The 22396-nt window shown below is 33.8% G+C and overlaps 1 protein-coding gene across 10 annotated transcripts in view; it reads left to right on the top strand.

Moving 5' to 3' along the window:
• The window catches only part of BCKDHB (branched chain keto acid dehydrogenase E1 subunit beta), a 177229-nt gene that overhangs the window by 59689 nt on the left and 95144 nt on the right, over nucleotides 1-22396 (top strand). For 6 of the 10 annotated variants that reach the window (XM_039853144.1, XM_039853149.1, XM_039853143.1 and 3 more), the window contains one exon: nucleotides 1337-1447. In XM_039853144.1, the coding sequence (XP_039709078.1) occupies nucleotides 1337-1447 (111 nt within the window). Of the gene's footprint in view, nucleotides 1-1336; nucleotides 1448-10578; nucleotides 10817-16652; nucleotides 16710-22396 lie in introns of those variants that run through there. The other 4 variants (XM_039853151.1, XM_039853150.1, XM_039853152.1 and 1 more) reach the window with 3 other exon arrangements.

Raw genomic sequence — 22396 nt, 5'->3', positions numbered from 1 at the left:
GTTTTATCCTCACTACTTGTTGCTGCACTTGACATACTATTTCCTTTTTCATCTCATCCTCTGCCATCTCCCGTGATTATTTTGCTGACCATGTGGACCCATCCAGTGGTCCAGCCTCAGAATTCTACCTTTCTCTTTCCAGTAAACCTCACCACTGATTTACCTCTACATTCACCAGCGCTTGTTGTTACATTGCTCTGTCTCCAAGCATTTAAGCTCATGGCTCTTTTTCTCTGGCCTTCTATCTCTTCTTCTCTTCTTTTAAAGAAACACTCAGTTGTTCTTTTTTCTGTGTACAGGAAATATTTGTTTATTTTAGAAAATTTAATATGGTAGTATAAAGAAGATAATGCAAATCAATTGCAATACGACAACTTCCTCCTCTCTTCACTTGATTTTTGGCTCGGAGAGATGTAGTCCTCATGGTTTCTCATTTCCAGTGTGGGAAACAATTTTATCCACATCCTTGTCATTCTCAGCTTGTGTCCTTGCTTCTTTTTAATAGGAAGTTAGAATGTATTAGATACTAACTCCTGTTCATTGTTTTCCCTTTATACCTATCACTTCTTCCAGTCATTTCTTGTTTTCCTTGTCTTCAAAGGAGAGGTGTCTTCTTGTCATAGCTACTTCTCCAAATCTGTTTCAGATTAGATTCCATTTACTTTCTCCAGGACTGTGATATTCAGTTAGTCTCTCTTTCTCCTGCATTTTCTTTCCATGTCCTTATATTAAAAAGGTGTGTATCTCTTCGCTATCTAAAAAGTACCTTTTCCACCATACTTTTCTCTTAAATACTAATATATTTCTCTCCCTTATTCACACAACTAGAACAATTTCTGCCACCAGTATTTAATTCCTTAACTTCCAGTGATCTTGTACCTTATGAGTGCTATTCCCACTAATTCACTAAACCTATTTCTGCTAATATCACTAACCTTCTAATTGTAAAATCCAACCCTGTCCTATATTGCTATGGTATTAGTTCTGCCCTTTACTTCTCTCTACATGTTTTCCCTAGAAACTTCACCTGCTCTTGGGACTTTATTTACCTCCGTGTGCTGATATCTTTGGAATCAGTATCTGTGGCTGTGACCGCTCTCATTTTCTCTTAGAACCTCTTTCCAACTGTTGTCTAGACATGTGTGTGTGTGTATATATATATATATATTTTGTGGAATATGGTGTTGAACATATCTAAAACAAATTTAACAATTCTCTATAAAAATCAGTTCCTCTGACTTTAAATACTACCTCTATTAATGATGTCAGAACTCAACTAATGATGTAGGCCTGAATCTCTGTAGTCGTTCTCTGCATATTTTTCTCCTTATTTCAGGTTCATGTGATCCGAGAAGTGGCTTCTATGGCTCAGGAAAAGCTTGGAGTGTCTTGTGAAGTCATTGATCTAAGGACTATACTACCTTGGGATGTGGATACAGTTTGCAAGGTATGGATATAGTATTGATCGAGTGTCATTTCCTTAAGATCTTGGGTGAACTTTGTTGGATATTTGCGAAGAATTATTTTGAAATTTTGAGCTTTGTGAACATTTTTGATTGATTTAAAAATTTAAATTTATACCATGAAAGAAATTTATACTATGTAATAAGCTGAATGCAGGAAATAAATCACATTAGGTTTTTCCTCCCACAGTTCTCTATGTTTAGAATATTATAAAACGGTGTCCTTCATATTGCCGGCTTGGGTTGAGTTTTATGAGTAACGGAGTAGTGCAAATAACCACAGAGGTCATCTTTGTTTTTAACTTCTGATTGGTTATGGTTTGATCAGTGGGTTAATATAGTCAGATAAATGTTTTGGTTGAATTTTCACTTGTCTCTTCTCCAAAAGAGATGGAGATGGAACATTAAAAAACAAACAAAAAAAACCCCTCTTTATATAGCCTTTATACTGTAGATCATATTTTGAATATTATGTTGTGGGATTTTAGCTGCTCTGATTTTTACTTTTCTAAGTTTCTTCTTGAACTTTGGCCAGATTAGATTGATCTTGTTTCTTACTATTAATAGGATTGATGTAGTCCCCTCTCAAGAATATAATTTAGTTCTCATATACTGGGCTATAAGTGATATCTTTCATATCAATGTCTAGATAAAGTGCATCTACTCCCATATTGGTATAAAGTAAGGTTAAGCTCTTTTTTTGTGATGGCTTTATCTACTAAAGTTTAGGTAACATTGCATGTTTTTTTTCTTGATTTGTTGCTATAGCAAATGAGTTGTAAGATCTTGGAGTATTTTACATTTATTATTTTTAAGAGCTTTGGCATTCTCATAGCTTTACAAGCCATCTCTTACCTTAGTTACATAGAAATAATCTGCAGTTACTACTGCTCTAAAAGTATAGCATAGACAGTTTTTAGGTGAAGATTGTTTTAAAGTTTAGTGGAAGATTTAAGATTTGGTATAGTAAATGTTCCGTAGACTCACTTGACACCATCTAAACACTTGACATGGTTATAGATGGTTTCAACAATATTCTAAGTCTTTATATTTGTAGTTTCCATAATTAAGAGCAGAATTTCGGTTTGAATTATTCTTAACTGAATGAAAGTAATGCTTTTTGCAGGCATTTTAAAATAAATTCAGACACTGGGTTTCTTTCAACTAGCCAAGTGTTCCAACTCATGGTTAAAATGGAGCTGATATACTTTGCCCAAGAGTGGGCATCTTGTTTGCAACACGTATCCCCCACTTATCTTGGAGTTGATAATATGAATGGTATTTCTGCGTGGAGATATGATGTTTTGTCATGGTACAGTGGGGCATACTGATATATGGTCAAGGCAAGTATTTTTAGAATCTTATTTACGTATTAATACATTCCAAAAGCATCTGTAGTAGCTCATGACAAAAACAAACAAACAAACAAAACAAATAACACTCTAAGTTGATAACTGTGAAAGCAAAGTAAGGAGAAGTAAAGGAAGAAAAAAGAGGAAAATTATTTATATCTGTATTAATTTGCTTGTGTGGACCTCCTCCACTTTATTAAGTCTACTATTTGCATCTTTATGTGACCCTGGAATGTAGATGCTGTTTCCTTAGGACTCTATACGACTGGAAAACTTGAAAGAGGAGAGTAGAGACCTCTCCTGAATGAGAAAGTGATGTAGCAAACCTCTGCCTTGTTAGTGTCATCGTTTTAGTTTTGTGTTGGGATGCTTTTATCATATCGTTTTTCTGGTTGATGATCCTCCAGTTATGACAATGAAAGCCAGCTTGTCATTTCTTGATTACTTTGGGTCTATTTGTGACTCTCTTCGTTGGTGATCACGGCACATCTACTGTTTTCATGTGTCAAAAGAGAAAAATTTTTGATTCTTAGCATGTTTTCTAGGATTTAGAGATGGTTTTAAAAAAGAGGACCCTACAACCAAATACTCATATTAAAAATGAGATTTTTTTTGTTTGTTTAACTATAGCTAAGCTTTTATTCTTCATCTTTATGAATTCTGTAGTAATCAGAAGTTATGTTTATTATCTTTTTTCGTTAGTGCTGTTTTATCAGTTGTTTTTATCTTATAACAATTAGATCCCTTAGCTTTGTTAGTTGTTAAACTCAATACCAAAATGCATCTTTTGGAATATCTAATCAAGAAAAGCTTATTAAGGGTAAAAATGATCTATCGAACATATATATTAGTATACTATGCATAGTAAAATGATTCTGGAACAATTGAGAAATTGGTTAATGTAATTTGAATTAAGCTATGTTTTTAAAACATAGTCATACTTTTTGCTTAAGCCTTGAAGTGTTGTTTGAAAGTTAAAAGCCTAAGAAGTTACTTGGGGACAGACAAAGAAGCAGTTATTTTTATTTTTATTTTTTGAATGTTGCTGAGGGAGAGTTACAGGTCTAAAAACTGTAGCTCGTTTTAATTCTGAACTTGATATTAAAGCTGGAAGCCTCTGAAAATCAGAATAGAAATTCTTAAGTTTGAGATGCTTAGGAGACAAGAGACTTACCTTGGGGACAGAGACCTACCCTGTGGGTTGGGATGGAGTGGCTTAAAAACATCAGCAATGAGTGTTGAAAGCTCTGAAATGAGTGATAATTTGACATTGATGATCTGGGGCTGCTTTTTACTTGGAAGAGGGGCGCCAATTTAGTCTCAACTAGAAGCTGAGAATCTAGATATATAGAACCCGTATTTCATGGGGTTGTAATGACAGAATTGGAAACTCAAGGGGTCTTAAATACATAGTCATTCTTCCTTTTCAGATATTTGCCAAACTCTAAAGATATCTATGGTGGGAGCTAAGCAGAAAATGCCTGAAAAGCTAAGCCATCACTTGAAGCAGAAGTGACAAAGACCAATTATACTCTCAATTGAAAGTTATGGAGTCAGGTCTCATGATTAGAGACAAACCAAAAGTACATCGAATCTTTCCAAACCCACAATATAGCCTCTACTCCTCTCAGTTCCATATTGGACTAATGTAACTTACCTTCTCTATCTGCCAGGAAGAACAAGGAATCAGTTTTCCCATCTGGAGTCTTGATAAACTAGCATTCAATAAAAAGTTGCTAAGTGTATGAAGAGACAGGACCATTTGATCAAAAACTAAGAGAAAACATAAATAATAGAAAGCAGAAATACAAGTGATCCAGATATGCGAGTTAGCAGACGAAGACTTTATCATGATTATATTTAGGAACATAGAGAAAAAGGGAACAAAAGAGGTATGAAAGTGGAGAATTGCCTTAGAGAATTGTGTGTGTGTGTGTGTGTGTGTGTGTGTGTATCAAACATTGTAGAACCAAAGAAAAATACTTGACAATAAGAACTCAATGGATGTGTGTTTACAAATATATTGAATTGAATAAATAAATTATAGTATGTATGAACTAGAAGGCAAGTTAATAGAAAATGTTTAAATTGAAACATAGAGAAAGAAGTGGACTAAAACAGATAAGAGCATAAAATATTTTTGGGATTCTGGTCAAAAGACTTGTCTTATATAGAATTTGATTTTTAGAAGGAGAAGAGAAAATGAGTTGGTTAGAAACAATATCTGATTTTTTTCTCATGGAAGTTTTAAAACACCAACCCATGTATTCAAGAGGCTTTGTGAGCTTATACAAAAGATGTATTCAAAGAAAACCACACCCACGTACACTATGGAATGACATCTTAAATTACTGAAGATGCCAACCTAGAATTCTTTACCCAGTGAAAATATCCTTCTAAAGTAAGAAGAAATAAAAATAGTTTAGGCAAATACAAGTTGAGAGAATTTATCACCAGCAAGCTTTCACTAAAAGAAACAATGTAAGGGAGTTCCTTAGGCAGCAGGAAACTTATACTAAAAAAAAAATCAGGGAGCCTTATGTGGAGTTAAAATATTATTTTATTGTAGGATTATTAGTGTAAAATTCTTATCAGATTATAAATCAAGGATGGATGTTGTAATTTCTAGAGGAACAAGTGAAATAATAGTGATGGTGTGCATATCCAGCAAGTTAAAAACGGAACTGAAAATATTTAGTTAAAAGAAACAGAAATATATGTACAAAAACAAGTGTGTCAATAGAAAACAGTAAGATGACAGGTACAAATACAGGTGTATGTTCATAATGAAATACAAAAGGATTAAATAATCCTAGTAAAAGTTTTAACATTGTCAGACTTCATGTAAAAATAACAAAAACATGCAGCTTAAAAGAGAAATACCTTAAATATAAGGATGCAGAACTGTTGAGAAGAAAGGGATGGATAAAAGAAAGCTGGTCAGTTATACTAATTTCAAATAAAGCTTTATGGCCAGAAGCATGGCTAGAAAGAAAGAGGAACATTTTGTAATGCTAAAGGGATCACACTGCAATGCAGATGTCACAATCTTAAATCTGTTATGTCCTCAGTTGCAAAATACATAAGGCAAAACAGACAAAACATAAAACTAAAAAGATATATAGACATTTCCTCAGTTACAGTGGAAGACTTTAAGACACCCCTCTTAAAAGCTGATCAAACAGGCAGATAAAACCAGTAAGTATAAAGACAATATGAACTGTTATGAAACTTGTTCTAATTGTGCACCCAACTATGCAAGAAATTATTTTTTTAATTGAATGTGTCAAAATTGACTAAATGCTGGGATATAAATATAACTTTAACAAATTTCAAAAGTTTGAAATCATTTAGAGAATGTTCTCTGACAAGACTGGAATTCAATTAGAATTGAGGAAAAAAAAAATCAGGAAAAGCCCCAACTTCCTACAAATTAATTTGTTTGAATAACCATGGATTATAAAATAAAGTACAGTAGAAATTAGAACATTTATTAAACTGAATGGTTTTGAAGATGCAACATATCAAAAGTTTCAGAATTCAATTAAAACCATGCTGAGGGAAGTTTACAGCTATAAATATATGTATATTTAGAAAACAAATATAAAGAACGACAACAAAAAAATAATAATATGAGTTTCCAGCTTCAGAAAGAAAATCAAGCCTAGAGAAGATAGAAGAAATGAATTACTAAAGAGCAGAGCAATCAGTGAAAGAGAAAATGTATAGAAGAAAAGTTTAATAAAGTAAAAGCTAGATCTTTGAAAGGTCGGAATACTTGATAAACCTTTAATAAGACTAATGAGAAAAACGGGAAATACAAATGACAAATATCAGGTATGAAAGAGAAAATCACAGAAGATCCTACTGACAGTAGAAAGGTAGTAAGAGGATGTAATGAACAATTTTACAAATAAGTTTTGGGTGAAATAGAAAAGTTTCTTGGAAAATACAAATATTTCAAAATTAATTAAAAAAATAGAAAACCTAGAAAGCCAGATATCTATTAAATAAATTGAATCATTTTTATTAAACCTTATTCAAAGAAAACCCTAGGCCCATATGGCTTTACTGGTAGAATCCTTTAAAACACAATTCTTATGCAAACTCTTACAGAAAGTGAAACCAGAAGGAAAACTTCCAAATTCTTTTTATAAGGCCAGTATAATTTTCATATCAAACCTGTTTATGACAGTATAAAAAAGGAAAATTATAGGCAAATTTTATTTATTAGCAAAGATAATAATATCTGAAACAAAATATTAGAAAATCAAATCTAGCAATATATACGAAGGCCAAAGTGTGAGGGTTTATTCCAAATATGTTAGGGGAGTTTGATATACACAAACATTCACAGAGCAGTTGATGCAGTTCTCCATGTTAACAGAATATGAGAAAAACAATCTTATGAATATTTTGATAATACAGAAAAGCATTTGTTAAAAGTCAATATCCATTCATAATTAAAATTTCTTAGCAACCTAGAAATGGGAGGGAATTTTCTTAATCTGATAAAGAGTATATTTATATTTTGTTTTACAGCTACGAGTAGCTAGCTGTAAAAAGCCCACAGCAAAATTATATTTCTTAGTGAAATTTTGACAGCTTTTCCCCTGATATCAGATATAAAGGCAAGAGATATAAAAATCATATGGATTGGAAAAGAAGAAGTAAGTTTTATTTATAGACAACATGATTTGTATATAAAGAAAATCCAGTAGAATCTACAAGGAAATTATTAGAATTAAGTGAGGTTACCAAGACTCTTGGAAACAAGGTCTTCAATATGCAATATACAATAATCAATGATTTTTTATATACCAGTAAGAGACAAATAGAAAATGAATTTAAGAAATCGATAATATTTAAAAAAGCGTGAAGGAGGGGTATGGGTTGCTGGTAAGTTTCTTGTTCTAAATGCTGATTATATAGTTTCAGTTTTTGAAAATGTGCAGAATACTCATTTTGTGTGCTTTTTTGGTATATTATTATACTTTGACAGAAAGTTAGAGAAAAAAAAAAAAAGCACTGTGCTCCAGTTGCTTAGTTTCCTTGGATTCCTATTATAGTGGGCCTTTTTATAGGTTCCTGGAGAGCTTTGGTGTGCTCTAGCCTAGAGGAGTTTCTTTTGTCATTCAACTCTGTCGGTGCCCTTTGTTCCATTTCTCCTTGTGATCCAGCTCTGCAGCCACCCTGATGCAAAACAAGAGCTCCTAAGTGGAGCTGTGATTCCAAAGTCTTCTGAGGAGTAAGAATGGTGGTTAAGAGTTGTGGGCTTGAATGGCCTTTCCTGCTGAGATACAGACCGCAGTCAGAATGATTTAAAAAGTGAGCTACAGTGTTAAAAGTGACCAGGTGGAATTAGGCCTTCATGTCCAGCTTGAAAGGAAGATTTTTTTTTTTTTAAATGAGTAGAAATTCTAAGAAGTTGGCTATGGAAAATGAGAACTTGATTTTGGCAGGAGGATGACAGGCTTTGAAAGAAACTCAGAATTTTAAGGATCATATGGTCATTTAACTTAGAATCAACTACATACAACACTGCAAAAAAAAAAAAAAAGAAAAATGATAGTTTATAAGATGATTTCCATGTGTTTACAGAGAACATTGACACAATTTTGACATGCTTACACTTTTAATTAAATATTAAAATATTCTAATTACTGAAATAAATCAGAGTTTACCATTACACCTTGGAGTCTCTTTCTCTCTTTCTCTCAGGCTCTGTCTTCTCACATTTAATTCCAAAGCAGATCTCTCTGGCATTGCCTACACAATATTTTCATAATTTGACTGGCTTTCCTGCTTTTATCTTTTGATCCTGGTCCAAACCACCAGCCTTTCTCACCTGGGTTTTGGCTATAGCTTCCTAACTACTGTTTCTGGTTCTGACCTTTCCTTGTCATTGGAGGAGTTGATCCTTTCAAATGTGAGTCACATTATCTCTTCTAGTCTTAAAAGGCTTCAGTGGTTTTTCATTAAACTCAGTGGAAAAGTCAAATTTCTTACCGAGGTATACAGGGATTTACTCCATCTCACCATATTCTACACCTTTTGGAAATGTTCTCAATCAAGTGACTCTGTTAGGTCACTACTCAAATACCATCTTCTCAGTTGAATCTCATCCCTCTTACGAGGCTCCCTTTCACTTTCTTTTTTTCTAGAATGGTTAACACGATCTAACACTGTATAACTTTATTATTTGTATTGTTGATCTTTACCCTATTAGAAGGTACTGTGAGGGCAGGGATTTTTTTCTCTCTCGGCTCATTGCTGAATTCTCATTACTTGCAACAATGCCTAGCACAGGCTTGGTATTCGATAAGTATTTGCTGAAAAATTATGAATATCAACAAGAGAAAAGTTTGATAATATGCTGTGAAAACTGATAACATTGAAATGTTTTGAATTTGGTGTTTTTCTTGTTTTTGGTGCTTATACAAAGATTTAAAAAGTAGCTATAGGATATTGCTCTATGAATAAATCCACTAATTTATTCTACATTGAAATAAGTCTTTTTAGTTTGACCGTGTGTTTTTAATTTTAACAATTGTCTATGTTTCATAAAGGTATATACAAGTTCATTTGAATTCTCATTAGAATAGGGCCAATTTATCTATTCTAAAAAGCAAAGTGAAATTGAGTACAGTAAACCTCAGCTATCTATAATTTTTGAAAAATGTGTTCTTATAAATACATTTTTTGCATAGACAAGAGTTACTCTTCTGTGTAGCAGCTTTTAAAACTTCTTAACCTTTTGGACGTCAATATTTCCCAAATCTTTTCACTTATATTTTCTTAAGGAAAATATAATGTACATAATTTTATCTTTTAAAAATAATTAATCTGAAAGAACATGAATTGTTGTACTGTATTAATTACATTTATTGGGATTTATGGCTGTTTATTGGTACATTTCTGTGCATAATTTTTGTGGTTTTAGGCTTTTTAAAATTTAAATGTTATCTTATTTTTCGCTGTCACATTATCACCAGCTGTGCATGGAATCCAGATGACTGGATTTTATAACAGACATGTACATTGGCTTAGAGAGGCCTATAATGTTTTCTCATGAATCAAGAACACATGTTAACCTTCAAACCTTATGATATCAATTTGGGTTTTTCAGGACATTTCTCCTCATTTCCTTGTCTGCATTACAGGTGGTTCTTTGTTATGGAATTTAGAGCTGAAAGAGGTCAGCCTGGGCCTATTCTCTTTGACCATCCTGCTGGTCCCAGGAGTGACTTAGGACTTTTACATCCATTACAGCTACTATGTAGTTCTGATCATGGTTTTTATCTGTTCAGACACACTGTGGTAAAAGATACTGTCTCAAAGCACCCCCTTCCCACCCCCAACACACACAAGTAATGTACTTTTTTGAGGTATTTGGGAGATGTTTTTGTTTTTTAATTTTTAACAAAGGAAATGATAGAGGAAGGATCGCCTCTCTACTTTCCCTGTTTGTCTCTTCACCTCGCTCTCTTGCTTTCCCGCTGCTTTCTCTTTTAAACCTCCCAGATGATGTGCTTGATGTGCTCATAGATGCAAATGATTGTTCTTTGGCTCCATGCCGAAGTATCTGTAGTCTCAGTATTTTGGGGGTAGGCATTCACTGGAGCAGGGCAAGGCCTCAGCGATACTTGTGTGGGGCAGAAGCTGGAAGTAATTCATCTGTGGTACGGTGGAATGACGAAGGTTGGGAGCGAGGGCTCAGTGTTCCTAGATTTAACATCCTTTCCTCCTACCCTTTCATCCAGGCAGTTTTCATTCTTGCTTCAGAAGATTTCATTGGGACCCTAGATAAAGGTAAGGTGGTTTCTAAGGCAAGTGTCAGGGGCGATGTGGGGTGGTTCTGGGAGCAGAGAGGTCTTTAATAAAGGAAAGCAATATCGTAAGAGTAGAATTAGGAAAAAATTAAACCTTGGTCATTTGAATGGGAGCAATCATTTATGTATAAAGAAAAGTTTGCTTAGTTTTGACATTTGAACCTGGTGTTAATTAGTGTTAAGTATTTGTGAATAGTGCAAAACATGTTGAGAAGGCCCATAGTACCACTGAAGATAAAAATAAAAATGTATTAAATTTTATGACTTTAATTTAATTTTGTAGACCTTAAGTTCATTATTTTCAGAGCTTTTTTTTTAAGACTAGATTTCATTTTTATTAAGATTGATAACTCTAGCAAGGTAATGTTTAATGTCTATGTTGCACTAAATGTCTCTAAATTGTTTTTATGGGCAAATGGGAGAATTTATCTTCAGAGAATCCATAATGGTTTAGCACTACCAGTTATATATGTTTTAGTTGATTTCTTGGACTTAATTGAATAATTCAGTGATAGACTACAAACTGTTTTGCTTGAAGCTTTTAATTCATGAAAGAGAGGGGAGAGAATGAGTGAATGAATGACAAAAGCTTTACCAGAGGGTGGAAGCTGGTGGTTGGAAGAGGAGATAGTAACTACCGATAACCACTAGAGGCCTCTCTTAAGCCAGGTTTCATGGTTAATATCACTGGGTTTCCATAGTGGAGTCCGGTTGTGTCATTGTAAATTAAGCATATTTTATGTTATAGTTCTGAATAAATAGTATGAAAGTACTTTTATTTTAGAGCATATATTATAATGTAATCCGTACGTTTAATGTATGTATCAGAATAACTGATGATCTATTGGACTGAAAACAAATTAGGAATCTCTGCTCTTCTTTTTCTCTAAATAACCTTTTAGTAAAAGCATGCAATCAAAAAATATGGCCAAATAAAAATATCTCTTTGACAATACAAGGATATTTGGTTTTAAAATTATTACTAATTTAGCATCTGTTTAATCATTGAGAGTATATTTTTCTAATGGTAGACTATAAGTAATTTTAATCACATGTTAGAATTATATATTTTTTCATGATTATAATAAGTAATATTGAAATGATTCAAAAATCTTTTTAGACTTAATATTATCTGGAATAAAATTAAATGCTTTTTTTAGGATGATGAAAGTAAGTCTCAATTTTAGTTTGGGATTATTTTGGATGTGGGGTGACCTTACAGACAGCAGGGAGGCAGGGCAAGGTCATCTAGTCTGATATGAACAGTTGTTCTGTTCCAAACTAGGAAGGCTTACACTTTGGAACTTGGTTTCACCTTTGCCAGATGAAACATGTCCCAGAGGATTTTTCTTTGTCCTGACCACAACTAGTTAGTTGTACTAATTGGAACAAGTTCTAGATTCTTGGACGCTGTATTCAGGATGTGACTACTGCATTTATTGCCCTGTGTGGTGGCCCTTGGCCAGTTCTGAGTCCCACAAGGGCAGGGAGTTTTGTTTATTTTATTTATTGCCGTACTCCTAAGAGTCTTGAAGATGTCTAATATGTAGAAGATACTCATAAATATCTGTTGAATCATCTTATTGTATTTCAAAAATAATATGTAAAAATAATTTGGTTTTTTTTAGTAAAAGAAAGGAGAAACTGGTAATTCTTATAGGAAAAAAGAATACATTGAGGGTATCACTCCTGCCATCTGATCTATTTTTGGTTTGACTTATATTTTAGATATGTTTTGAATAAGATTAAAATAATGGGTTCCGATATAATTTTGTGTAATATGTTTTATATAATAAAACTTAGCACAGTATGTAGTAAATGATAAATCAAGTTAAAACGGCATGTTTTATGCTTATCTTCTTTAGTATTCACTACTGTTCTTTTAATTATATGTCAGTGTCATTATTTCAATGATGAGAAAACTGATGAGAAAAGAAGGTAGAGTAACTTGCTCCAGGCCCCACAGCTCACAGAGCTGGGCTCCGCCTAGATCTCTGGACTTCAGAACCTTTGCTTTTTAAAATTATTCTATTGCTTTTATTGAGAAGCTGCATCTCAAGCAGAGTTTGAGCAGAATTTGTAAATAGTTTTCAGATGTAATGAAATAACTGATTTATGATGTGATTTGAATATGATGTAATTTGAAAGTGTAAAAGACATTGGCAATACTAATGTATTTACTGGGAGGGTCAGCACTTTTTAGTTTGTTCATTTTGTGCTGGGCTTTTTGTCATAACCGTATATGTTCTGATTTAATCCTTTTAGTGCTAAGAATTATTACTTCCATTGTAGAGATAAGGAAACTGAGTCTCAGATTAGGAACTTCCCTCAGCCAGCCAGCTAATAGGTGGCAGAACTATGGTTCATTCTCAGGTCTTAAATTCTTGAACCCTAATATTTTCATAGTACAACAGGGCCTCATATTAGAATATTTTACAGCTAAGTAACTTCATGCTTTAAAATTACCATTTGAGTATTGCTGATAAAATGTGTCTAAATTTGAGCTTGTAATATTTTATAGTATTCCAGGAATTTTCTTGCACAATTGCCCACCTGTACAACACTTTAAAAAATATATTATTTCTAAATACTGTACACACCTTGTAAATCACACTGCCATATTTCATTTCATTTGGCATTATTTTTTTTCCTTCTACATGGAACTGGAAAAAGCAAGATTAAATTATATAATCATTTTTCTATTTCTAATCTTTTTTGATGTGCCCCCTTATACACTTATATTATTTGAGTTTCACTCAAGATTTTCATTTTGTTTGAACTATTTGCTTTTGCTATTAGGAACAGCAGTGAAAAGAAAGCCATTACCTCATTTCATAGTGAAAAAAGATCATAGATATATTGTGTTCTTAGTTTAACATTTTAGTTGTAATATAAGAAATTTCCTTTCGTTAACTTTCTGTTCTTCACATTGATGATCATTTAATTTACTTTCCCCTTAAACTGGTACTTTCACTTACAAAATTGTAGCATTTATGCTATAATCAGTAATATTTTCTTGACTTTTCTATTATGACACCCAGGTTTTGCAGTATCTAGCTGTAATAATTTAAAAAATGATTGAAATTGGTCTACAAAGGTTTTTGAATACAAAATTAGGAAGTATGCCATTTACCTCTAATTTATCTACTTCAATATTTAAACCACTCTTATCTAGGTCATGAATAACCAACCCTTCCAAAACACATACACTCCCCGTCACACATTTCTGTTGCTTTTTCTTCCTGGAACTTGGTTTTCTATTGTTTATATTTTCTTTTATATCTTTAAGTTATATAATTTCTTACATAGTTGTTCCACAACTTAAGTTTTTTTTTCAATTTTTTTTTGTATTTTTGCCGATATTGTGAACAGTGTCGTTGTTAGTCGGTCCCCCCTCCCTACCTGCCTCCAATATTTTCCTTTTTCATGCGTGGCAGTGGAAGAGATTTTAAAAACTAAAGTAATACATTAACATGTCAACAACACATATAGTTTAGCAGAGCTTATAAATACACATAAACATTTTGTGCCCTTGGCCCTGGGCTCACTGCCTAAACACAACCACTTTTAACCATTTCTCTGTTTTGTTCTTCTGATGGCTACTTCCATATCTCTAGGTAATACATTGTACGGATGTTTTGCCTTAACATAATTTATTCATTTCTGCAAAGTACCGGATTCTACACAAATACTCTAAAAACAACAGGGTTTATGGAAAAAATAGGTAGGGCAGATCACTTAAAACCTATATAACTTTGTAAGGGTTTGTAATTAGAGTCAAGGAGGATTGAACCTGCTGAGTTATGGAGTTAAGGGCGAAATGCATAAAAGTTGGGGAGAACCATGTAATAAACACTTCTAAAACAGAGCAGATGGTCCAGCTTCAGCCAAAAGGCATAGTATGGAATCGAATTTCTCTGAGGCTCTGCGGTCATGCTTTGCCTTTTACTGTTTCTTAGTGGCATAAAGCATTAATGTGGTGCTAGGGCAAATTGCATTTATGCCAACATGACTAGGTCAGTTGCTGTTGCCTTCGATGTTAAACTACATTTCATACTTTATGCCAGAAAAATGGACTCCTTTGGCCCAGTCCTCCTGAATTAGGTTTGATAGGCAGAGCCTAGGTCGCATCTTGATTTTAGCTATGATAGAGACTGGAAAACATAGTGTTTTTTTTCTTTTTTTACATTCTACCTTGAGAAATCAGGATTGATAATTAGAAAAACCTCAAAATGTGGAGACTATGTTAAAAAGTTTGGGTTATTTGGATCCAATACACATGTTCATTTGAATATACGCATACACGTTCGTCTATCAATGCACGTATACCTTCGTTTATCAAATTTAAACTTTACTCCCTGCTCTGACACATGTAGATTCACTGTGCTTGCATTACCTCTTAGTTTCACCTCATCATTTCCTCAGTTTCAAGTTATTTTATTTCTTCTGTGGCTTGCCTTTTGATTTGAATTATTTAAATCTCTGTTATCTTTTTCTATTAACTTTTCTCAGTATCTCTCGATCTTTCACTGTGTAAGAAGGTGCCATTAATACCCTCTTACCCTTACTTACACCTCTTTTTCTTCCCTTGCAATTCCCATTTTCTGTCAGCTATTTAATTTATGTTGTCAAGACTGTTAACATTAAATTCTGTTCTATATCCATAATAAAATCTTCCAGCCTTTTGTCTGTAGGCTAATTCTAAAAGTTAAAAACCAATAAATACTCGACGTTTTTATGATAAAATAAATATATTCCACCATTGAGCTCACCGGGGGTGGGGGGTAAGATTATTTATTTATTTATTTTTACTTCAGTCCAAGTGTCTGCCTATGGGCTGCTTAAAGGAGATGTTCTTGGCATCTAGCTCAAATGATTTGCCTTTCCTTATAGTGCTTCATATCTGGGCCATAGCATTTTTTTAGTTTTTGGATTTTTTAGAGTTTCTAATTACTTTTCCTTTTCTCTTTGAAAAAGCATAACCAGCCTTTAACATATCTTGAAGATCAATACTATCGCCTGGAATCGATTTTCTTTCTGACCTTCTGAGAAGCCTCTAACCTGTCCTACCTAGTCTTGACTATCTTTCTCTAAATCTGCTGCACAACAGTCCTCAGGGCTGTTTCTCCATGTCACTCTTAAAGACATTATTTTTCTGGATCCAATGACTTCCTCTTTCATGGTTTTCTCTCTCATTTTAATAAGGGGCATACATAATTAACTTCTTCAAGCGAAAAGCATATAGACGAGGGAGGCTTTCAACACTTGCGTTTGGAAAACAATATTTATTTTACACTCACTTGATTTTTAGCTAGATATAGAATTCTAGGTTCACAGTAACTTTCATGTAGGACTTTGAAGATAATGCTTCATTATATGCTTGTGTCATAGTGGGAAGAAGTTTGATGCCAGTGTGATTCTTATTCTTTTGTAAGCGATCTCTCTCTGTTTGTTTTTCTGGAAACTTTATGATTTTTTTGGTCCTTTTATGCTGAAATGACACAAGTGTATCTAAATGTGGGTCTGTTTCACCCATCCTGTTTTGCATCTCATGACTTTCCTCTGGATACTTATTACTGATTTAAAAATAATTATATCCTTTCTCTTTTAAAAAAAAACTCACGTTAGTTGGATAATATACCTTCTAGAACGATTCTCTGTGTCTCTTATCTTTTCTATGCTAGTTTTTGTCCAGTCGTGTTTTTGCAATGTTTGAGACATTTTCTCTATTTTATCTTTTAATTTTTATTTTGAATATTTTAATTTCAACAATCAATTTTTTTCTTATGCTCGGTTCTTTTTGTAGCTTGCTATTTTGTTTTCTTCAGTTTTTCTGGGTATACTAATATATAAATTATACGTATATATGTTATGAAATAATGCAACAATAGTATTTTAAAATTCTGTTCTATAAATTATCTCTGTTTATTCAATAGTGTGTTTCTTTTGTAATTTTTTTTGTTGTTGATTATTCTGGATAGCTGACTGGTGCATTTTTCCTGTAGGTCTCGTTCCTCAGCAGGCATCTCCTCTATAGGAAAAGTTGAGCAGATCTGTGCACGTGGGTGAGACTTTACTTTAGGGTGAGTGAATGGGAAGTCTGTCCTTAGGCAGGAAGGAGTGCCGCTAGATGTGTGGATGAGCTAGGCTCACCTCTTGGACATCAACTCTCATGGTATAGGCCTGTCTTTGTAGGTAATTTGAATGGTTTTATCAGTGACTAGCTTCTTTGCTGGGATTGTCTCTGGGATCAGGGTTGGATAGATATGTTTCATTGGGAGAAGTAGGGCAGTTGGTATAGCTGCTTTATTTAATTTCCCTGTTTTCATTCCCTATTCTTATACCCATTTTCCACACCTGCTGATGAATCCATCTGAGAACTCTGGGGAGATTAGCTTTCTCTTTCCCCGTGTACCCCTGTCCTTTACTATCCCCTCTCCCCCAAATGTCTGGGCTTTAGCTTCCTTTGCCTTGTCTGCATTTTCATCACACATTCACAAGAGACTTGTTTTTTAATAATCACAACCTCTCTCCAACTTTGTCATTTTGACTATTCTGGTTTTTTCCTTTTTTATTCATTTCCTTTTATATTCCTATTGGTGAGAGCAGGAGACAAAAGCATATATATTCAGTCTATCATCTTGAGTTGGAAAGATCTCTGTTACATTTTTTTTTCTTCGTTTTTTAACAGGAAGCATGATGATTTGTGTATTTCACCAAAATCTTATTTATTTCAACAGTTGATTTTTTCAAATTTTTACGTTGGCAATCTTATTCTGCAAGTAATTTTCTCTTCTTTTCTGCTCCGTATACTTATTTTTTTCTCATTTGGCTAGACTCGCTGAACAATATTTAATGACAGCAACGATAGTAGACATTGAATGTGATATTTCTTAAGCCCAATCTTCAACTGATAGAATTGTTAAGTAGAAAATGGAAAGTATCAACTTCATTATATAGATTTCTGGCTTATTGAGAAAGGCATGAGAAATTTTCTGCACAGGTTGTTGTTTTGAATAAATGGATTTGGTACTTACAACCTGAATATCTTTTATACTTCTTTTGCCAGTAACCATAATTCAGAATTGGGGATGGGAAAGAAGGGAAAGTTAGCTTTATAAAATAAATCCTTCCAATAGAGTTTTTAGATGGCAAAGTTGGTTAATCAGTATTGGGCAGCAAAATTAATGTTATTTCTTGACAGTAAATAAAGAAAAATAAGTAACTCAACTGGCAGTTAAAATGGGTCTTCTACCCTAAAGTGCATAAAGACCTAGTGAAACAGTCATCACTGGAGAGAGACTTGAATGTAATAAATACAGTCCACTTGACTGACAGTTAAACAACGGGTTGTTGCAAGGCCCAAAAGATCTCGTTATTGGCTATCATATAGAAGAAGTTAACCTCTTGATTTATTCTTATTTTTTAAAGATGCTTTAAGAATGGTCTTGTAGACATTAAAACAGATTCATGATGTGAAAATCCTGAGTATAGTATTTGGAAAAGTTTGGCGGAAGCAATTTTATGTCAAAGTAAAAAGACTATATCAGTTTTATCCATAAAGGGACTTTAAATCAGTTGGAAGTGTCAAAAAATGAAATGAGTTGCCTCTTGTGGTAATGAGACCCTCATTAATGGGAAAAGCTTGATCATCTGGCAGATGTTAGAGAAGGACTGGGGAGGGTAGCCTAAACAGTGTCTTCTACATCGAAGATTGTGTGAAATAAAGGGAAACTCTTTTAGCATTTTGGAATATAATAAGTATTATATCTTAATATTAAATAATGTAATAGAATAACACAAATATTGTAAGATGTTATCTACTTATCTTTTATGTTTTAACAAGATTTTTATATTTCTAGTAAAATATCTTGCATCTTTAAATTCCTTTTTTTTTTGCTAGCTTTATCTTCTTTTTAAAATGGTAAATTATTTCTCCAGTTTTGCAAGTAGAACAGACAGACATCCACTAGTCAAGTTTTGTAGTGACTTTTTACTAACACAACTTTCTGCAGCTGCTACTATCTTCTCCCTCTTTCCCCTAGTTTAAATCCACTTTGACTTACTCTGGACTTGCTGTACCACTTGAACCATTTGTTCCTTTCCTTTCTCATTGTTTTATTCAAACCATAATGATTCCTCTCTAGGACACAGTGTCCTCTTGATTCTTTGAAGCCCTTTCTTCTTGCCAGGGCAATTTTTCTAAACTGAGGAACTGCTTGGATTACTACTTTTAGAGTTCAATCTGGTTGGTGGTTTTGGGTTGTCCTCTAGAGAAAATATAAAATCTTATTATTATATATTTGGCCCTCCAATATTTGACCCTAGCATACTATCTCATGTCATTTTCTTCACACATATGTGATGGTCCAGTTATACAATATTGTTTGTGGTTCCCTGAAAACATCCTGTTGTTACTGCAGTGCCTTGACACGTGCTATTTCCTGTACCCCTTCTTCCTCTGGATAGATCTGAGATCTCTTTAGTCTTTCAACACTCAGTTTACAAGTATTCCCCTCCAGGAAGCTTTTCCTCATCTGTTTTCTCATTGTCTTGTAAGCCTGCACTGGAGTCATTTTCTCAGTGTTCCCAGGGCACTTTATATCCAACCTACTGTCTCAGAGCAGGTTTCCCTTTGTGTTGTAGTTCTTAATGTCCTCATCTAGTACTCTTCACTAGTCTCTACATTTTGTCCCAGTATCTTTCATATAGTAGGTATGAGATAAAAATTCATTTCTTATCATATAGTAGGTATGAGATAAAAATTCATTTCTTGTCTCATAATAAATGAACTGTTGACTTACTAGAGATTGGGTTTCTTAGACTCTTATTTTTCTAGGATGTGGCTAAAAACATCGAAGTAGGTAGAAAATGTCTTCTAAGTAGTTTAAGGTGATTGCAATAAAACCCATACATAAAAGCACAAACACTCTGTCTAAAGGTGGGACCGCAAAGCCCTTAATCATGTCCCTTCAACTTTTAGTTTACATAGAATGCTAACAAACTTCTTAGTGTCATAGCTCACATTAGAATTTAGAACCAACCCATTAGAAAGTGGGGAAAAGTTATGTTGACAGAGATAAGGATGTTGGCCAGACTAAAGCTGATACGTTGATAGCCTGAGAACAAGATACTCTATGGGAAAAGAAAAAAAAAAAGTACATCAGAATATTTTTTTAAAAATCACAGCATTTTGTAGTCATTCATTGTAGAAACAAGGTAGACATCTACCTTGATCCCATGGTATTATAATTGATGTTCCAAATTGTGTCATCATGAATAGATTCATTTCCGTTCTACATACTGTGGTTGAAATGCAATATTATTGCTTAAAGGTGTGAGTGGGGTGAACTCTCATATATGTTGAATAACTCAGCTCCTACAGTGCTAGATAAATGAGTTCTTGCTGAGTTTCTTTCTAAAAGCTGCAAGTGCTTTGCTTCAAATCATTAATTTCCCTTTGGTTAAATTCACGTTACCAATAATGCTATGTAGCGATCTTTTGTTAGGGCATTTTCCTATTAATTTCTGATTTCTCACGTCACATTAGGAAACTAATAAAATGACCCTTTTCCCGTGGCTCTTATTGTTCTTTAGTTCTTTTAATCATGTAACTGATACTATTTTGTATTAAATCCCTCTGACATTTTCCAAACTAACTGGATTGGTGGGGAGGAAAAAAGGGGGAGAGATTAATCCTCCATTTTTGTAGATTGAGATATTGAGGTGTGAGAGATACCATGTGTAGCAGCAATACTACGAGTCTCTTTGCTGAGGCTTGGAACTGTTAATCTTGGTGTGAATCACTTGAGACATTTTTCTTATGTCTCTCACTGTGGTTACACTCCTGCAGGAGAGATTGGGCAGGCGGTTCCAAAGGGTGGAGTGGGTGTTGACTAATCTATTAAGCCTTTTATCTGAGAGTCTAGTTTCTCATTAGTATTTCTGACCGAATGGTAAATGGTTGGAATTATGGGTTTTTGTTTTTAATTAATCTCTCTAGGGATGAGAGACTTAATTTTGAAGAATGGAATTTTAAGGAAGCCTGACAAGCTCCATTTCCATGTGACTGAAAAATCTGGCAGTTGAAAAGCTTTCACAACTAGGAATTAGAGCCGGATTTTCCAGTGGCTAAGCTGCTCTTTGGGAGTTAGACTCACGGGTAACCTGCACTCTGCTTTCGAGTCACAGCGGTTGCCTTTGTGGTATTGCTCAGGAGACTTTTATGCTCTTTCTTCCCTAATGGCTTTAAAGGTTTTCATGGGGTTTATCCTCCCATCGTGTGCATTATAAAGATCGTCACTATTCCATCCCTTATTTATACATTTTAATCAGGTCATTTGATGTGTATCACAAGCATAGGGCTGCTTAATGCTTCATTATCACTGTAAGAGATATTTTCCTCCTCTCTTATACCACCATAAACTTATAATGCTATTGTAGTACCACAGTTTTACAACTTTAGCACAGCTTTAGAGGTAGAGAGATTGGTTGTTTTGCTCAAGGTCCTTTAGGGGAATAGAGAAGTAGCCAAAAGTGAGCAAACTTTGGAAGCCACCTCATTTAGCTTTCTGTGCCCTGCATTGTAACACCCTGACAGATAGTCATTCAAGGTCCTATTACAGTCTTTCTGTTAAATGAGGCAGTTCCCTGGTCATGCAGTTATAGTTGTTAGAAAGTTTTCAACTGAAATTTGCTTTTCTGTAACTTCTACCTATTGATTCTTGTTCTCTTTTGTAAAACCATTTTTGTATCTACTACTACATGACTTCAAATGTTTGGACAACTTCTAAGTCTCCTCATAGTCTTCTCATTTCTAGGCTAAAGATTCCATCCATCTCTTTCAACTGTTACTTAAATCTTCTGGTTTCTGGATTCCTCATTGTACCGACTGCTATTCTTTGGACATACTCTCAATGTCCAATGACCTTTTTAACTTCAGATGACTTAAAAATGATACTTGATATATTGTCAGTCTAGCCGAATGCTTATTAGGACTTGTCTCCTGTGGCCTGACTTCTGTCATGAAGTCAGGAGATGTGTGCTTTTTATACTTCTATTCTGGAATATTTGAAAAGGTCATGAGTTCCATGTCATTGGATATGTTAAACAGATGCACTTATGTCAGGGATGTTATAGTTAAAAACAAATAGCATGTTGAGAGTGTGGTGTCCTTATAAAAAGAAATTAAAATGACTGCTTTAAAAAACAGCTTTGCAAAATAACCCACTTTAAAATATAGGGCATATTAGAGTACATAATATTGGGAATAATACTTGAGTGAATATTCTTCTCTTAGAAGGGCACTTAGATACTTTTATTCTTTGACCAGTCACTGCATGAACTTGTAAGGATATTTTGTATCTATGAAAGACTGCATCTTTTGTCAAAAACTTTTAGTTCACAAAAATTTCATCAACATTTTCATGTCAACACACAGCACTTTAGTTTTCTCCATATTTGCCCACATCGTTTACTTATTCTTCATATAGTCAACATTTGGGGCAATACCACTAGGTAGTTACAAGCTTTTAAAAAAAACTTGATATTGTTATTAGCATTGTTTTGTTCATTACCAACTACTCACCTATTTCTTTACTAGGATGTTAACTGTGTTTTGTTAGATGATCTCAGCCATTTATCAATGATATTTTTGTAAATAAAATATTGTTTACTCTTAATCCTAAAATTAAGTTATTGAAATGTACATTGACCTTACTATAAATTTGGGCCGTGTAGCTGATAGATT

Source organism: Pteropus medius, unplaced genomic scaffold, assembly GCF_902729225.1.
Source record: "Pteropus medius unplaced genomic scaffold, Ma_sr-lr_union100, whole genome shotgun sequence".
In the NCBI taxonomy this organism is placed as follows: domain Eukaryota; kingdom Metazoa; phylum Chordata; class Mammalia; order Chiroptera; family Pteropodidae; genus Pteropus; species Pteropus medius.
This window is presented reverse-complemented; position numbering and strand designations above follow the sequence as displayed.